General features: G+C 60.0%; 1 protein-coding gene across 1 annotated transcript; it reads right to left on the bottom strand.

Moving 5' to 3' along the window:
• Positions 1–3,368: 3,368 nt before the first annotated feature.
• SIK1 (salt inducible kinase 1) lies at positions 3,369–13,741 on the bottom strand. The gene is made up of 13 exons (XM_006916715.3): positions 13,545–13,741; positions 12,971–13,087; positions 10,561–10,624; positions 10,184–10,345; positions 9,910–10,034; positions 9,687–9,810; positions 8,836–9,056; positions 8,424–8,573; positions 7,858–7,980; positions 7,517–7,730; positions 6,699–6,971; positions 5,830–6,061; positions 3,369–5,377 (listed from the first exon to the last, which is right to left on the bottom strand). Exons 1-13 carry the CDS (start codon positions 13,698–13,700, stop codon positions 4,993–4,995), a joined length of 2,346 nt encoding a protein of 781 aa, XP_006916777.1. The 5' UTR covers positions 13,701–13,741; the 3' UTR covers positions 3,369–4,992.
• Positions 13,742–13,747: the final 6 nt, after the last annotated feature.

The following is a 13,747-nucleotide window of genomic DNA, read 5'->3' as shown; positions in this document are numbered from 1 at the left end:
CCAGGCTGTGATGACACAGCAGGCACCTCTGTGGGCACAGAGCGCCCACTGTGTGCCAGGCGCATTGCTAAGTGGTTCCCGTAGGAGTCACTGCTCGCACGACCCAGAGGTACATTGCACTGTCATGTGGGCCATCTTGAAAACGAGAGCCAACAGGCTGCGTGGTCATTGGCCACTGTCACAGGACTAGGAAGCTGCAGAGCAGGGATCAAACCCAGGTGTGTCTGACACCAGAGGCCACCTTCTCAGGCCGCGTGCTTTGCGTGCCAGGCCCACGGGGCTCTGCCGCATCTGGCATTAGCAAGGACTCGAGCAGCCGCTTGGGCTGCAGCAGTCACCGCTCCGGGCTGTACCCGGAGTCTCACCAGGGGGACTGGGAGGAAACTCTCAGATCCCCGGCGCCCATGACTCGGCGAGCGGTCACGCGCAGAGGGCTGTGCCAAAGCACGCTCGGCCTGCCGCGCCCCGACAGGAGCGGACACGTCCAGCGTCAGCGTCTTGTGAAACGCCCAGCAGGTGTGTCACCCGCGGCACGGAGATGTCGGCAGAGAGAGCCGCAGGTGGTGGGCCCGGAAGGACCCCTGGCACATGGCTGTGCCGGCCTCCTCTCCATCTGCTGGATGGGAAACGGGCTGTGAGCAGATCGACAGGCCTGTGACCTCGTCCTCGTGCCCCACGGTCCCCTGAGGCTCCCTGAGCAGGGCTCCGCCTCCCAACTGAGGATTCTAAGAAGCGTTAATAAGAGTGATGATGAGGATGACAATAACACATCGCAAGCTCCGGAAGAACCAAGAGGATTCTAAGAAGCGTTAATAAGAGTGATGATGATGAGGATAACAATAACACATCGCAAGCTCCGGAAGAACCGGCAGAGCTGGCGAACACGGGGGGCCCCGTGGCTAACAGCTGTTTGTTGGTGCCCTTGGGGTAGGGCGTCACCCAATGGGCCCCACAGGGCAGCCCGCCCAGGTGGGGAGCCGAGGTGCGTGCCTGTCAGTTCCTCCTGGTTCTCGAGGCTCTGCGTCCCAGACATTGAACAGATTTCCCTTGGTCTTCGCAGCCAGCGCCAGAGCCTGGGCCCTGCTCTCCAGGCCGTGGTGACCCAGGGCCGTGCTCACAGCCAGCTCTGCGGGCCACGTGCGAGTGAGCAGGGCCCAGCAGGGGTGCCCCTGGGGGTCGCTGAGCTCCTCTGGGGTGGCTCAGAGCCACCTCGCAGCTCCTCAGTCACCGGGAGCCGCGTACAGCTCACGACGTAAGGTGTCGTAACTCTGTGCTCAGGCAACAGCCCTAACCACAGAGACTCCTGGGGAAGACGAGGCATCTGCTGGGGCCTCCTCCCACGACCGCGGGGTCCCGTGGGCCTCTCAGACCCATCGGCTGCGTTGGGGCAACGCTCAGCACAGCCATTCCCAGGCCATGGGAACAGCCCTGAAGCCTCACAGGATGCCCCGTGGACGTGACTCCTGGCCTCTGCTCCATTCCGCGCCTCACCATGCTCGGCCCTCCGCCCTGAGCCCGGCCCTCCACGAGGGACCACCGTCCCCGCTCCGGCCATCTCTTTCCGTTGTGTCAGAGCCACGTAAAACCTCCCATCTGAACCGGGTTTAAGTGCGCAGCTCAGGGGCACTGAGCTCCTTCACTGTGGAGCCACCATCACCACCTCCGTCGCCAGGACTTCCCGTCGTCCCAGCTGGACCTCTGCCCCCCTCTGCTTTGTCTCGATGAATCTGACTGGGACCGCGTGTGGGGGCTCACACGGTGTTTGTCCTTTTGTGCCCTACGTGTCCCCTGGGCATGACGTCCTGCCGGTTGGCTCACGTGGCAGCGGGTGTCGGCACAGCCTTCCTCCCTAAGCCTGGGCGACATTCCGCCGTGAGGACGGAGCGCGTTTCTTTATCCATGCGTCTGGCGATGGCCCGGGTGGGGGGTGGCGGCCACCCCTCGGCTGCTGGGACTAACGCTGCACGGGCACAAGTGCACGGTGTTCGCTGGAGTCCCTGCCGGCGATGCCTCCGGGCCGTGCCCAGAGCGGGACTGCTGGGCGGTCGCACCCTGTTCCTAAGGGAGCGGCCTTGCTACCCGCAGGTCGTGCCCGAGGGTCCGATCCCTCCACCCTCCCCCACACCGCGCTCGCGCTTCTTTGGTACCGGCCATCCTACTAGACGCGAAGAGCTTGAGGACCTTTTTATTTTTGTTAAAACCAAAATATATTTGTCAGGTACAAAATGAAGAGCTTTTGTTCTTTTGGCAGCCACATCTGCCCTAACAAGAGGCCTAGAAGGTGCTAGAAGGTGGCCAACTCTGAGACCAGGAAGGAGTTTGGCTTTGTCTCCCAAGAGGATTTGGAGGATTGCACGAGGGAAGGCATGGGGCGTGAATGATGTCCGTGAGGGGAGATCCAGCCGTGTGGGGGAGCAGAGCCCCCCCTGCCCCCGGAGGAGCCAGAGAAGCCACAGGGCCCGGCACACGCGCCCGGGTGCCAGCCTCAGGCCGCCCCTTCCCGCCCCCTCACCACTCAGCCGCCCGCCGCCGCTGGGTGGCTGTCCGCTCCTTGTGTGAGGCCGGAATGGGGCGTGAATGATGTCCGTGAGGGGAGATCCAGCCGTGTGGGGGAGCAGAGCCCCCCCTGCCCCCGGAGGAGCCAGAGAAGCCACAGGGCCCGGCACACGCGCCCGGGTGCCAGCCTCAGGCCGCCCCTTCCCGCCCCCTGACCACTCAGCCGCCCGCCGCCGCTGGGTGGCTGTCCGCTCCTTGTGTGAGGCCGGACGCAGGCACTGGCGCCAGGCCCTAAAACCCGAAACAGGAATGAGGCTGGCAGACAAGGCCTCTTGCAAGCAGCTTGGAAGGAAGGTGCACCCACACAGGCGGCCCGAGGGAATTTCCCCCAAATATTTTATTTAAATATTAAATTAAAAAACATACATCCACTAATCAGTTGGCATACATATCTCATGTGAACATAAGAAATAAAATAATTCAGTTATGGTAAAAAAAAAAAAAAAAAAACCCAGACACATCTCCGATCACTAGTGCCTTTGACCGGGCCATTGCACGCACTCGAGAAGCCTGTCAAACACATCACACACACCTCACAAGACACACAGCGCGACTTACAGCAAGAGAAAGAACACCACCGTGAAAGTAAAGTGCTTGTCATGGTTCTGAGGCCTTGATCTCTGGCGTCAGCAGGAGCGAGCTTCGAAGGGGAACCGGTTCTGTGGGAATCCGTACCCATCTCCGCGAGAGGGCCGGCCCGCCTGGACGCTGGGCTCTCGCCCCGAACCTTCCTCACGAGTCGGCGGGAGGCTTTGGTGTTGTCTCTGTGGCCAGGCCCAGTGCGAAGACAGTCCTTCGCCCCGTTCTGAGGCCTTGATCTCTGGCGTCAGCAGGAGCGAGCTTCGAAGGGGAACCGGTTCTGTGGGAATCCGTACCCATCTCCGCGAGAGGGCCGGCCCGCCTGGACGCTGGGCTCTCGCCCCGAACCTTCCTCACGAGTCGGCGGGAGGCTTTGGTGTTGTCTCTGTGGCCAGGCCCAGTGCGAAGACAGTCCTTCGCCCCCGTCCTGGAGCAGCAGCAGCGGGGGGGGGTGAGGGGGGGTCCAGGAGCAGCAAGCGTGGCACGCGCCCCGCCCGACGGCAGGGGCCAAGACGCAACGCGCTGCCGCCTGCCCACCCCTGGGACGCAGTCTTTGGCTTTTCCGAACGACCCTTCCCCTTGGCCGTCTCCTGCGGGGCACTGCAGGTGAGCCCCGTGAGCAGACGGCGCCCGGGGTGCAGGGCTGTGCCAGGCGGCTGTCCCGTCACTCCAAGGCCTCCGACCCACCTGAGTCCACCTGCCAGGTAAGGGTGCACCTTGCCTCCCTCCACACGGACCTGGTGCCGACGCTTCTTAACATTACCAGAGGGGAATTTAAACCAGGAACACAAAGGTGTAGTAAAAAATATAAAAAATAAGTAGTGTCTATTTGTCTCCTATTTATATACATATACGGTATTTGCTTTAAAAAAGGAGCAAAGCCTGAACAACACTGACCTGACCTCTCATTTTCTTGAAGGAAAGCCTAACGGGGGGCCTGGGCGAAGGTGGGGCCGTCCAGGCTGCACCCAGTGAGGGCGGGACCCCAGCCGTGACCCTGACCGCCTGCCCGCCCCAGTCCAGCCTCAGCGTATTGCACATTCCCCAGAGCCAGCTGTTCGTTTTGGACCCTGATAATGAAATGCATAAAAACTTAGCAGCGGAAATAAGACAGGCGGCAGGAGACCCCTCCGGCTCCGCGCCGGGTCTGGGCCGAGCCTGCCCCGCAGCAGCCGCCCCGTCGCGGTTCTCCCCGAGAAGCCTGGGAACGGACCGCAGCCGTTTGCAAAGCTTCTCACCTCCGAGAAGGAAAAACGACCTTCTGGGCTCTGACATCAGGGGAGAAAATTTCAAGAATTTGTAGATTATCTTCTCCGGGGCTGGCTGTTAGAGCTTTTTAAAAACTGATACATAAAGCAGAAAGTTCACAGCTTTCATCTGAAGCATAAATGTTTCCGGAAATGGAGAACTTAACTGAAAAGAGGCTACCGCTCAACGCACGCACGCGGCTGGAGGCGGCCCACACGCTTCCAGGCGCGTGGCTCTTCGTGGCTTTGTCCCAGGCAACGCCCTCCGTGACCCGACGCCAGTGACACAGCAGCACTGGCCCCGCGAACCGAGCCGGCCCCGTGGGCCGCGTCTCAGCCGTTCGCTCCCTCCCTCCCCATCCGCCCACCCCAAGCCTCACCCTCAATTAGTATTTTTCTTCAGAAACTTTTCAGTCTCTACTCGTGGTAGCAGTTGCTCAGTGCAAGGAGAAAATAAAAATAAACTAAAAAGCCAAAACACCAAACGTATTGCTTGTTTCGCTTCTAGGAAGTTATTGGCTTTGAGTCCGGAAGCGTCTTCACATACTCTGAGATTATTGCTTCGAGGAGTCGGCGGCCCAAGTGGGCAGAGGGCGGTGGGCCGTGTCCCTCACTGCACCAGGACGAACGTGCCCAGCTGGCCGGAGGTCAGGTCCTCCATCTCGCAGTCCCCCTGCGGCAGCCCCATGGGGTCGAAAACCAGGGGCAGCATGGCAAAGTGGGGCTGCAGGGGCGTGGCGGCGGGGAGCGGGGCCGAGGCGGCGCTGATGCGCAGGTGGGTGTCCAGGAGCTGGGCCGCCGAGGCCACCGGGGAGACCCCGGCCTGGAGGAGGCGGGGCGGCAGCAGCGGGCAGGGCCCCAGCCCCAGCTCCGTCTGCAGTCCCGACACGAGGAGGGCGCCGTCGCCGGGGGCCAGGAGCAGCGGCGCTGGGGGCGGCGGGGCGGCCTGCGGGCAGCTGGGCGGGGCTGCCGGGTGGTGCTGGAGCTGGAGCAACCTGGGGGACGGGACGGAACAGGTCACCTCCGGCTCTGCTCGCTGCCTCTCCCGACAGTCCCGCCCGGCCAGCTCAGACACTACCTGGTGCCCACGCCCATGGCACTGCTGGCTGGAGCTGCTCGGAACACGCAGTGCCGCGAGTGACTAACCCCCTGAGCAATTCCTGGCATTTCCATTCCCATCGTGCTTTGCAGCAGCTCCGATGCCAACCAGACTTGACATTTTCACTCACTGCCCCCCTCCATCCCCACCTACAAGCTTCCGAGTGACAAAACCTGACTGCTCCCCACCTCTGCCACCATCTGTGGGGAACCAGGCCCCACAGGTCTCCCCGCTCCGGGGCAGGGAGATACGCCCACCCAATCACGTGAGAAGAGAGGAGCTGAAGAGACAAGGCTGCAGGGGGGACCCCGATGCACTGCGTGCTGCCGAGGCCGCGGACCGACCTACCTCTGCTGGTGCAGCACCTCCTCCAGCAGGCCCCTGCCCTCCCGGCCGCTGGCTCCGCTGCCATGTAGGCCCAGGCTCTGCGCGGGCAGCTGGAAGGCGCTCAGGCCGCCCCGCGCCGCCCGGCCGGGGGCGCACTGGCACACCTGGCGAGCCAGCCCCTTGAGCTTGTTCAGGCCCAGAAACCCTTTGGTCCTCGCGCTCTTCCTCAGCTGCTGCCGAAAGGCTTTCAGGCCTGGGGGAGGCAAGAAAGGTGGTCTATGAAGCCCCGGCCCCTGGCCTAGGGCTGGGCCCGAGGCTGGCTAGGGCTCCAGAGGGAGGAGGGAGGCAGGACGGGCAATGCGCGGAGATAGACGACGGGATGGGTGAGCGTTCGTTCCCGCAGCGCGCCCGATCGGGTGTTCTCCGGCCATCCGATCGCCTTCCACGCCCCCCACCCCGCCCTTGGGCTAGGAGGTCATCCTCTTTTGGGGTTTGGTCGGGGCAGCAGTTCCAACACAGAATAGGCACGTGTCAGGCAGAGCACAGACCCCTCAAGAAGGAAGGGCACAGCCAGTGCCATGGGACTAGGGGTAGGTGAGTCCCCCCAGCCACACCCTCGGAGACCTGGGCAGCATGGGAGGCCTGGGCAGCCAGCGGGGAGGGTCCCCTCTGACCCCAATCCTCTTCCAGGTCAGCAGCTGCTGCCTGGCACTGAGTGTCTTTGGGCTTTTAAGACCAACTACCAGGGGCCAGGGGACTTTGTTTCGGGTGACCAGGTCGTCCAGACCAGAGAGCACTGCTCCTCGACCCAAACCCAGCTGGAGAACGGGGGGACCTCCAGGGACACACACAGCATCTCCTGGGGCAGGGGGAAGCGAAGAGGACGTCACCTTGAGTGAGTGAGGTGTCCGAGGCCCTCCGGCCTTCCTGGAAGCTGACGGGGAGCAGGACAGCTCCTCCCAGGGCCCCCTGAGCCTGCAGCACCGGGGTGGCGGACTGGGCGCCCAGCAGCGGCGAGGCCAGTCTGAGAGGGAAGCAGGTGCCCACCGGCCCCTGGGCGCCCAGGCGTCCGCTGAGCCCTGCCAGGCCGTCGCCTGCTGAGGTCAGACAGCTGTCAGAGCTGGTGCCTTCCGAAGGACTGGCCGAGGAGGAGACGACCACACCTGCAGAAAGATCAGGGTGTGCTTCGGGGGCCCTCACGCTCCCCAAGGCTGACGCGACCCACCGGCACCCCGCAGTTTTCACGGGAGAGGAACTGGCTCTGCCACCTTCCCCACGCCCACTGCAGTGGCTCCCAGGCCCTCGGACAGCGCTCATGGCCCGCTGAAGGGGCAGACAGCTGTACTGGCCACCCCGTCTCTATCCTCAACCCTGGGGAAGTGGGAGTCTATGACAGCCAGAGGCCACTGGAGGCCGGGAGCCTCAACAGCCAGCCGCACAGGGGTCCCGGCTGCAGGTGATCGGTGGAGCTGACCCAGGGCCTGGGGTGAGGACCTGCCCCCTGGGGGCAACTAAACCCAGCGTCCCCACCAAACAACCACATGGAGTGTCTAAGTGGGATAATCCTGCGGCTCCAGGTCTAAACCAATGGCGTATGTGAAAACTGACGACAGACCGCCCAGCGGAGAAGGTGCTCTTCACATCAGCCCCCGCAGCCCTGACCTTGACCCGCTCACCAGGCCACCCTCCCGCCCGCGGGGACTCTTACATGGAGGCGCGCGCGGAGAGAAGGTGGAGACTTCGGCCAGCGTGTGTCTCCGGCCCGTGCCACCAGGCGGGGGCCTCTGTGCCTCCCGCTGCTCCTCCGGGCCCGGGCCCTGCCTGCCCTCCTCACTAATGGTCGTGTCCAGCAGGCCGCTGGGGGAGACCGAGCGGTGCCGGAGCACTCCGCTGCAGCTGGTGTCCACGGGGAAGAGCAAGGGCTGCGTGGGGTGAACATAAGCCAGTGACCTGGGGCCCCGGGAGGGCTGGTGCACGGGTCGTCCCCCCGCCGCTGGGAATGAGACAAGCCCCCGCCCCAGACGCCGCCCAGTGCAGAGGCCCACACACCTGCAGCGAGCTGTGCAGCTCGCAGTCCATTTCGGCCTGCAGGATGGACTGGCCCAGGGTCTGGGGCTGCGGGCACAGCACCGGGGACCGGAAAGCATCGCCAGGGAGGCCTTCCTGAGGCACCTGTGGATGGCAGAGGCGGACAGACGCCATCAGGGAGGCGGCTCGAGAGACAACCGCGAGCATTGTAAGAATGACCGAGCTGGCCTCGCTCTGGCACTGACGTCAGCCACTAGCTGACTAAGCTCAGAACACTGTGCTCTCCCTCTGAGGCCGTGCTGCGTAGAAGTGACTGAAAGAGGCAGACAGAGCAGCACCAAGGACTTAGCAACAAGCGGACACGGACAGGGCCTGACCCCCAACAGAGAGACCAGCACCCCCTATTCTCCACGTAGCCTCTGACCTAAGATTCACAGGAGAACACCCCCAGGGCTTAACGGACAAGGGACGCGACCTGGGGCCAGGGGCCTCAGCCTGCATCTCGTTGCGCACATCCAAGCGAGGGACTCCTGCCCCGGGGAAACGTTCCAAGGCAGGGACGGGCGGGCTTTAGGAGACCTGCTCACCTCCACGGTGCTGTGATCGGCGCTTCTGGGCCTCTGCTGCAGGGCCGGGCCGGAGCGGGCCAAGGGCGGGGAGCCGCGGTGGCCTCGCAGGCGCTCCAGGAGGAGGTAGTAGATGGCCGCGAAGTGGTTATAGCTGCTGTTCTGCAGGGACTGGGAGGCGCGGAGAAGCAGGTCAGCGCCAGCCCCAACGAGAGGACAGCAGAGCGGCCGGGCCTCGAACGTCTCGAGTCCCTGAGGTCCCCTGACCAGGCCGTTCCCGGAGTTATACTCGGGCGGCCGAGAACATCTTTTAGAGAAGCTGACCCTTAAATCAGCCCATGCTCCCACCAAGACTGGACTGGCGAGTGCCCCTCGTCCTGACAAGGCCGCCCTCCCCCCATGCCTCCCCATCGAAGCCAAGCGCGGCGCCCACCTCCACGGTCCTCTGCCGGTCCACGCCGAGGGTCTGCATGAAGCCCAGCACCTGCTCGTCGTAGCCGCCCAGGTTGGAGTTGCAGCCGAGTGCGGGGCCGGCGGGGCTGACACACGGCGGGGCGGGGCCGGCCTGCATCCACCTGTGCTGCCGGATCTGGGCGATGCTGATGCGCCTGGCGGGGTCCACCGCCAGCATGCGCCGGATCAGCGCCTCACAGTCTGAGGGAGAGGGAGGCGCACTGAGCCCCACGCGGGCTGCCTGCAGGCGCGCCCCACATGGCGCACCGGCTCCCATGGCCACCCTGCAGGGAGCGAGGCTCCCCCTGGGCGGGCAAATGGACGAGTGACCGTCCTGAAGACCACCAAGGCCTGGGCACTGGCCTGTGCCGTCGGCTCAGACCTGCCGCCACAGAGAGCCTCCCACGGAGGGGTGGGCCTCCGGGGAGACACGGTCCGCCTGATGGAAGTGCCGAGACCCCTCAGACGCCCGTTCTGTGCCGCGCCCGCCCATGCCCAGCGAGTCACACAGAGGAGCAAAGCGCGCATACAGAGTAGGTGATGGGGCGCCGGGCGGGGACTCCAGACACCAGGCCTTCAGCCACCCCCGAGACACCCTCACAGGAAGGCACCTGCCGTCCCATGAGCGGGGCCCTGGGAACACGCCCCGTGGGCTGCGTGTGTCTTACAGGCCCCTGGGAAACACCGCACGCTAGCACGGGCCTGACTCACGGACCCGACGGCAGACTCAAATGACAGTCACCCGGCATTTCAGGAAATGCCTCCCCTCCCCCGCCACCCCAAAGTCCCGCGTTCCCTGCCCGCCCGGCAGGAGGCTGGGCTCACACCTACCTCGAGACATGAAGAAGGGGACGCGGAATCGGCCATCGAGCACCCGCTGCCGCAGAGCAGGCAGGCTGGGCCCGTCGAAGGGGAGGGAGCCGCAGACGAGGACGTACAGCACGACACCAAGGCTCTGCCGACAACCAGACAGCACAGTCAGCGCCAGTGCGGCCCGACCGGGCGCCGCCAACAGCACCGGCACCTACCACACGCGACGCACGCGGGCGCCTACCCAGATGTCCAGCTGGGGGCCTTCGTACTCCTTCCCCTCAAACACCTCCGGGGCCGCGTACGGGGGGCTCCCGCACCACGTGGACAGAGGCTCTCCCGACTTGTAGAAATTCCCAAATCCAAAGTCTGAGAGACGAAGAAACAGACGATGTCGTCACAGCGGACACGGCAGGGGCCACAGTGTCAAAGCCGCGCGCACAACGAGCAGGGACCGTCACGTGCACGTGCCCCCCACGCCCCCCGGGCCACACTTCCGGGCGCAGCATGACCCCCACCTGCCAGCTTGATGTCCATGTTGCCGTCCAGCAGCAGGTTCTCGGTCTTGAGGTCCCTGTGCACAATGTGGTGGCTGTGGCAGTACTCCACGGCCGACAGGATCTGCCAGAACTTCTTCCGTGCCTCGCTCTCACGCAGGTGCCCGTTAGAGGTCAAGTAGTCTGAGGGGCGACAAAACTAGTTGGAGTCCCAAACAGTCTGAGGGTGACGAACTAGCTGGCATCCGCCCCCACCCCGCCCATGAGGTTGCCACTGTCAAGGGCGTGGCTGAAGAACGCTGTGGAATGTGAGTGGGGAGACCCGCACCCTGCAGGGCGGGCTCCTGACATGTGAGTACCATTTGCTTTCAACAGATAATAAATAGAGTGTGGCTTACCAAACATTTCTCCATTTTTTGCAAATTCGGTGACAATGTAAAGCATGTCCTTTGTTTCCATGACCTAAAAAAACAAAGACGTAACATTTAACGCATGAAAAGGCAGCGCACGGGGATCCCAGTGCGTCGTTAACTTCTCCGGGCTGAGCGCACGCTTCGTTTGGGGAAAGGAAAGAGAAGAAAACCTTTTGCAACACGGAAGGAAATGAGGGGATTCCTACTCGGAAAGAGCTTTTAGAAACCAGAAGCGAATTACTATCCCGATATGTCCTCACTCTCAATAACGGCCTAAGTGTATCAGAATTCGGTATCATACGAGAGGAATATAAAATAAATGTGACAGACAATAACTCGCTTTGCCCCACCCGGCTCAATGAGCTGGAGGCTACAGAAGTAACAGCGATCTCGAGGGTGCTGCTGGGCTTTCTTCTAGAAGGCTAGCAGGCCAACAGACTGCTCGACCCAAAGGCCGCACAGCTGGATAACAGAGAGCAGATACTCCTGCCCCACGTGCCTTAGTGGCATGATTAATTAGGCCACGAGAAGCCAGCCTTGCCGGGTAAGCTACAATAGTCTGCTCTTTGTACTGGCAACGACTCAGCATGTGTCAATAGCAACAGTTAATGTCAGGCACACCTTAAAGTTTCCCTTATTGATCGAGAATTTTATTTCACTATCGAAAAAATTTTTTAAAGGAGTTAAAAACGTAACTAAGAAACAAGGTGAAATTCAGACCTTTGGTCTGAAAGGAGTAAAGCTAACTCGGTTCCGAGGGAGACAGGGAAATGATACATTCTTACAGAAAAAGCTGTCCTCGGGGCTCAAATTACAGTTATTCCTTAAAAAAAAAGAGATACCTTAAAGACAACTGCTTTGACCCCTAATCTGAAAAGAAACTCGGGCAGCTGAGCTAGAATTTCGCTGCCCTCGCCCTCGATGTGTACAGCAGTGACAAACCCAACGACTACAGTTCACGCCTTTCTCAATGAAAAAAAGTGACAGAGAAAGACTGAAGAATGAATGTGTTTTAAGTTTTGAAAAACCTCAAGGAAAGAGCTCAGCGCCTCACCCAGGTTCTGGGCCTGGGCCAGCTGGACGGAAGCCAGACGCCGGTGTCCAAACCAGGGTATTAACACTCGTCACTGTGCCCCCGCATCCTGCGTCTCCCACACAGTTGAAGCAGCACACGGAGCAAGGGGAAAATTCACCCCAGGAAAGACTGAACTTGGGACCACGCGGGCAAGGCGTCGCTAACTGGGCCAGCGGGGGACAGGAGGACGAGGAAGCCACGCTCTGGCTCATCCCTCCAGCACAGTCACAAACAGACCGGGGTCAGCCCACTCCTGCGGAAATGGGCCAGGCACATTTCTCAGGCACTGACATCAGTGACCGGGGAGGAAACTTCTGATCGAGACAGCGACTTACAAATGACAACAGGAACAAAACACAAACCGGCGAGCACGTGATGTGAGCACCGCACTCAGCGACGCCGAGTAAATTGTCATAGTGGAAACACAAGCCCCGATGAGTCTACTTCGACCTCTGTTGTAACTGCGTGGAAGAGCCTCTCCCACCCCACCGGGCACCTCGCCCTGCCAACTGCACAAATACACACACAGTTCCATGTTCATTTCAGACTCTCCGGGTTTCCTGAGAGTCATCAAAAGGAACTGACAGCCAACGCAATTGGACGAAGAACTGAGCATTCGCAAAGAACTTACTCTCCTGCACTAGATCTGCTTTGTCCTCACAGAAGTGGTCAGCCAAGTAAGAGATTACTTTGCCGTCCTAATTAAACCAGCACTTATTTTCCAAAGATATAATTTATTAGTTTCAACAGAACAAAAATAAAGTCACTAAACAAACCAACAGACAGACAGGGTGAGGATTGGTCCTAATGTGGATTGAATGACAAGCTCCTTGCTCTCGTCAGGGCAAAAGTATTCTCATCTCCCCGTTTTTGATGGAAGTTTAAATAGGGAAGACAAATGCTCACAGCTGCCTCTGCAAAGATAGGTTTATGAAAACTGGTAAGAGCAGCTGGTTTGAAAGTTTAATAATTATCTGCAAAGACGGAAGTGTCTAGTTTCGCTCGAATTTGTCCTACACTAAATGCCCGACTTGTAGCAATACATAGATCTGGTAATATCGTCCTCTACACATTTCAAACCAGAACAAATTACAACACTGAATAAAGTTTTCATGAAGCAAATCTCCATTACGACCCAAAGGCAAGAGTATAACTGTAAACACATCTGCATCACTTACAGAAATTAATCTATTTACCTCATGCAACCAACTACTCCTCACTCCCGTATACACACACAGAGAAGGGCGACCTTCTCCTACGTTGTTGGAAATTAAAAATAATACACTTGCCAGAATGGCAAAGGCAAACTTGAGTTCTTACCTGATAAAGCTTTATGATATGAGGATGATTCAGAAGCTTCATGATCTGAACCTCACGATATATTTTCTCCAAGTTGCTTGAATCTAGGCGTGTTTTATCGATTATTTTTATTGCAACCTACAGATTTTTAAAAGAAAAAGGATGTTTTGTTTTTCTAAAAAAATTTTCTCACTTAACCTAATGTACACATTTCATCTTTTACAGGTTAATATCTAAAACATTTTATCTCCCCCAAGAAAGCACAAGAAGTTGGTGGGAAAAATAACCGTAACCATTAACATTATTAAAAATGGCCAGTTAAATAAACGCCCGAAGTCCCTGCAGGTCAGTGTGCGGGGCGTTAGCTCTGGATCTGAGCGCGCTGCTCCCCTGGGTTATACGGTCATTATCTTTTTGCTGTTCCCTAATATCTATACAAATTATGCAAAATCATAATATAAAGCTTTTTTTTTCCCCCCTTTACCAAACTAAAAACCGTCAGACGATGGCCCCTCCAGGCAGGGATCGCGCCCGGCTGGCTGCCCCCGGGCAGGGGCTCCCCCCCAGGTCGGTGCCGCCACCCCACTCCACGCACCTGGGTTTTGGTGACTCGATGCCGAGCCAGCTTCACCACCGCGAAATTGCCCTTGCCCAGGGTCCGCTCGATGTCGTAAAAGCCCACCCGGAGGGGCTTCTGCTGGCCCTGGCCCGCGCCCGCCGGGGCCGCGCTGAACTCCGACATGATCACCATGGCTCCGGGCACCTACGGACGCCGGGAGCGCTCAGCGCCGGCCGGAC

This window comes from Pteropus alecto, unplaced genomic scaffold, assembly GCF_000325575.1.
Source record: "Pteropus alecto unplaced genomic scaffold, ASM32557v1 scaffold97, whole genome shotgun sequence".
In the NCBI taxonomy this organism is placed as follows: Eukaryota; Metazoa; Chordata; class Mammalia; order Chiroptera; family Pteropodidae; genus Pteropus; species Pteropus alecto.
This window is presented reverse-complemented; position numbering and strand designations above follow the sequence as displayed.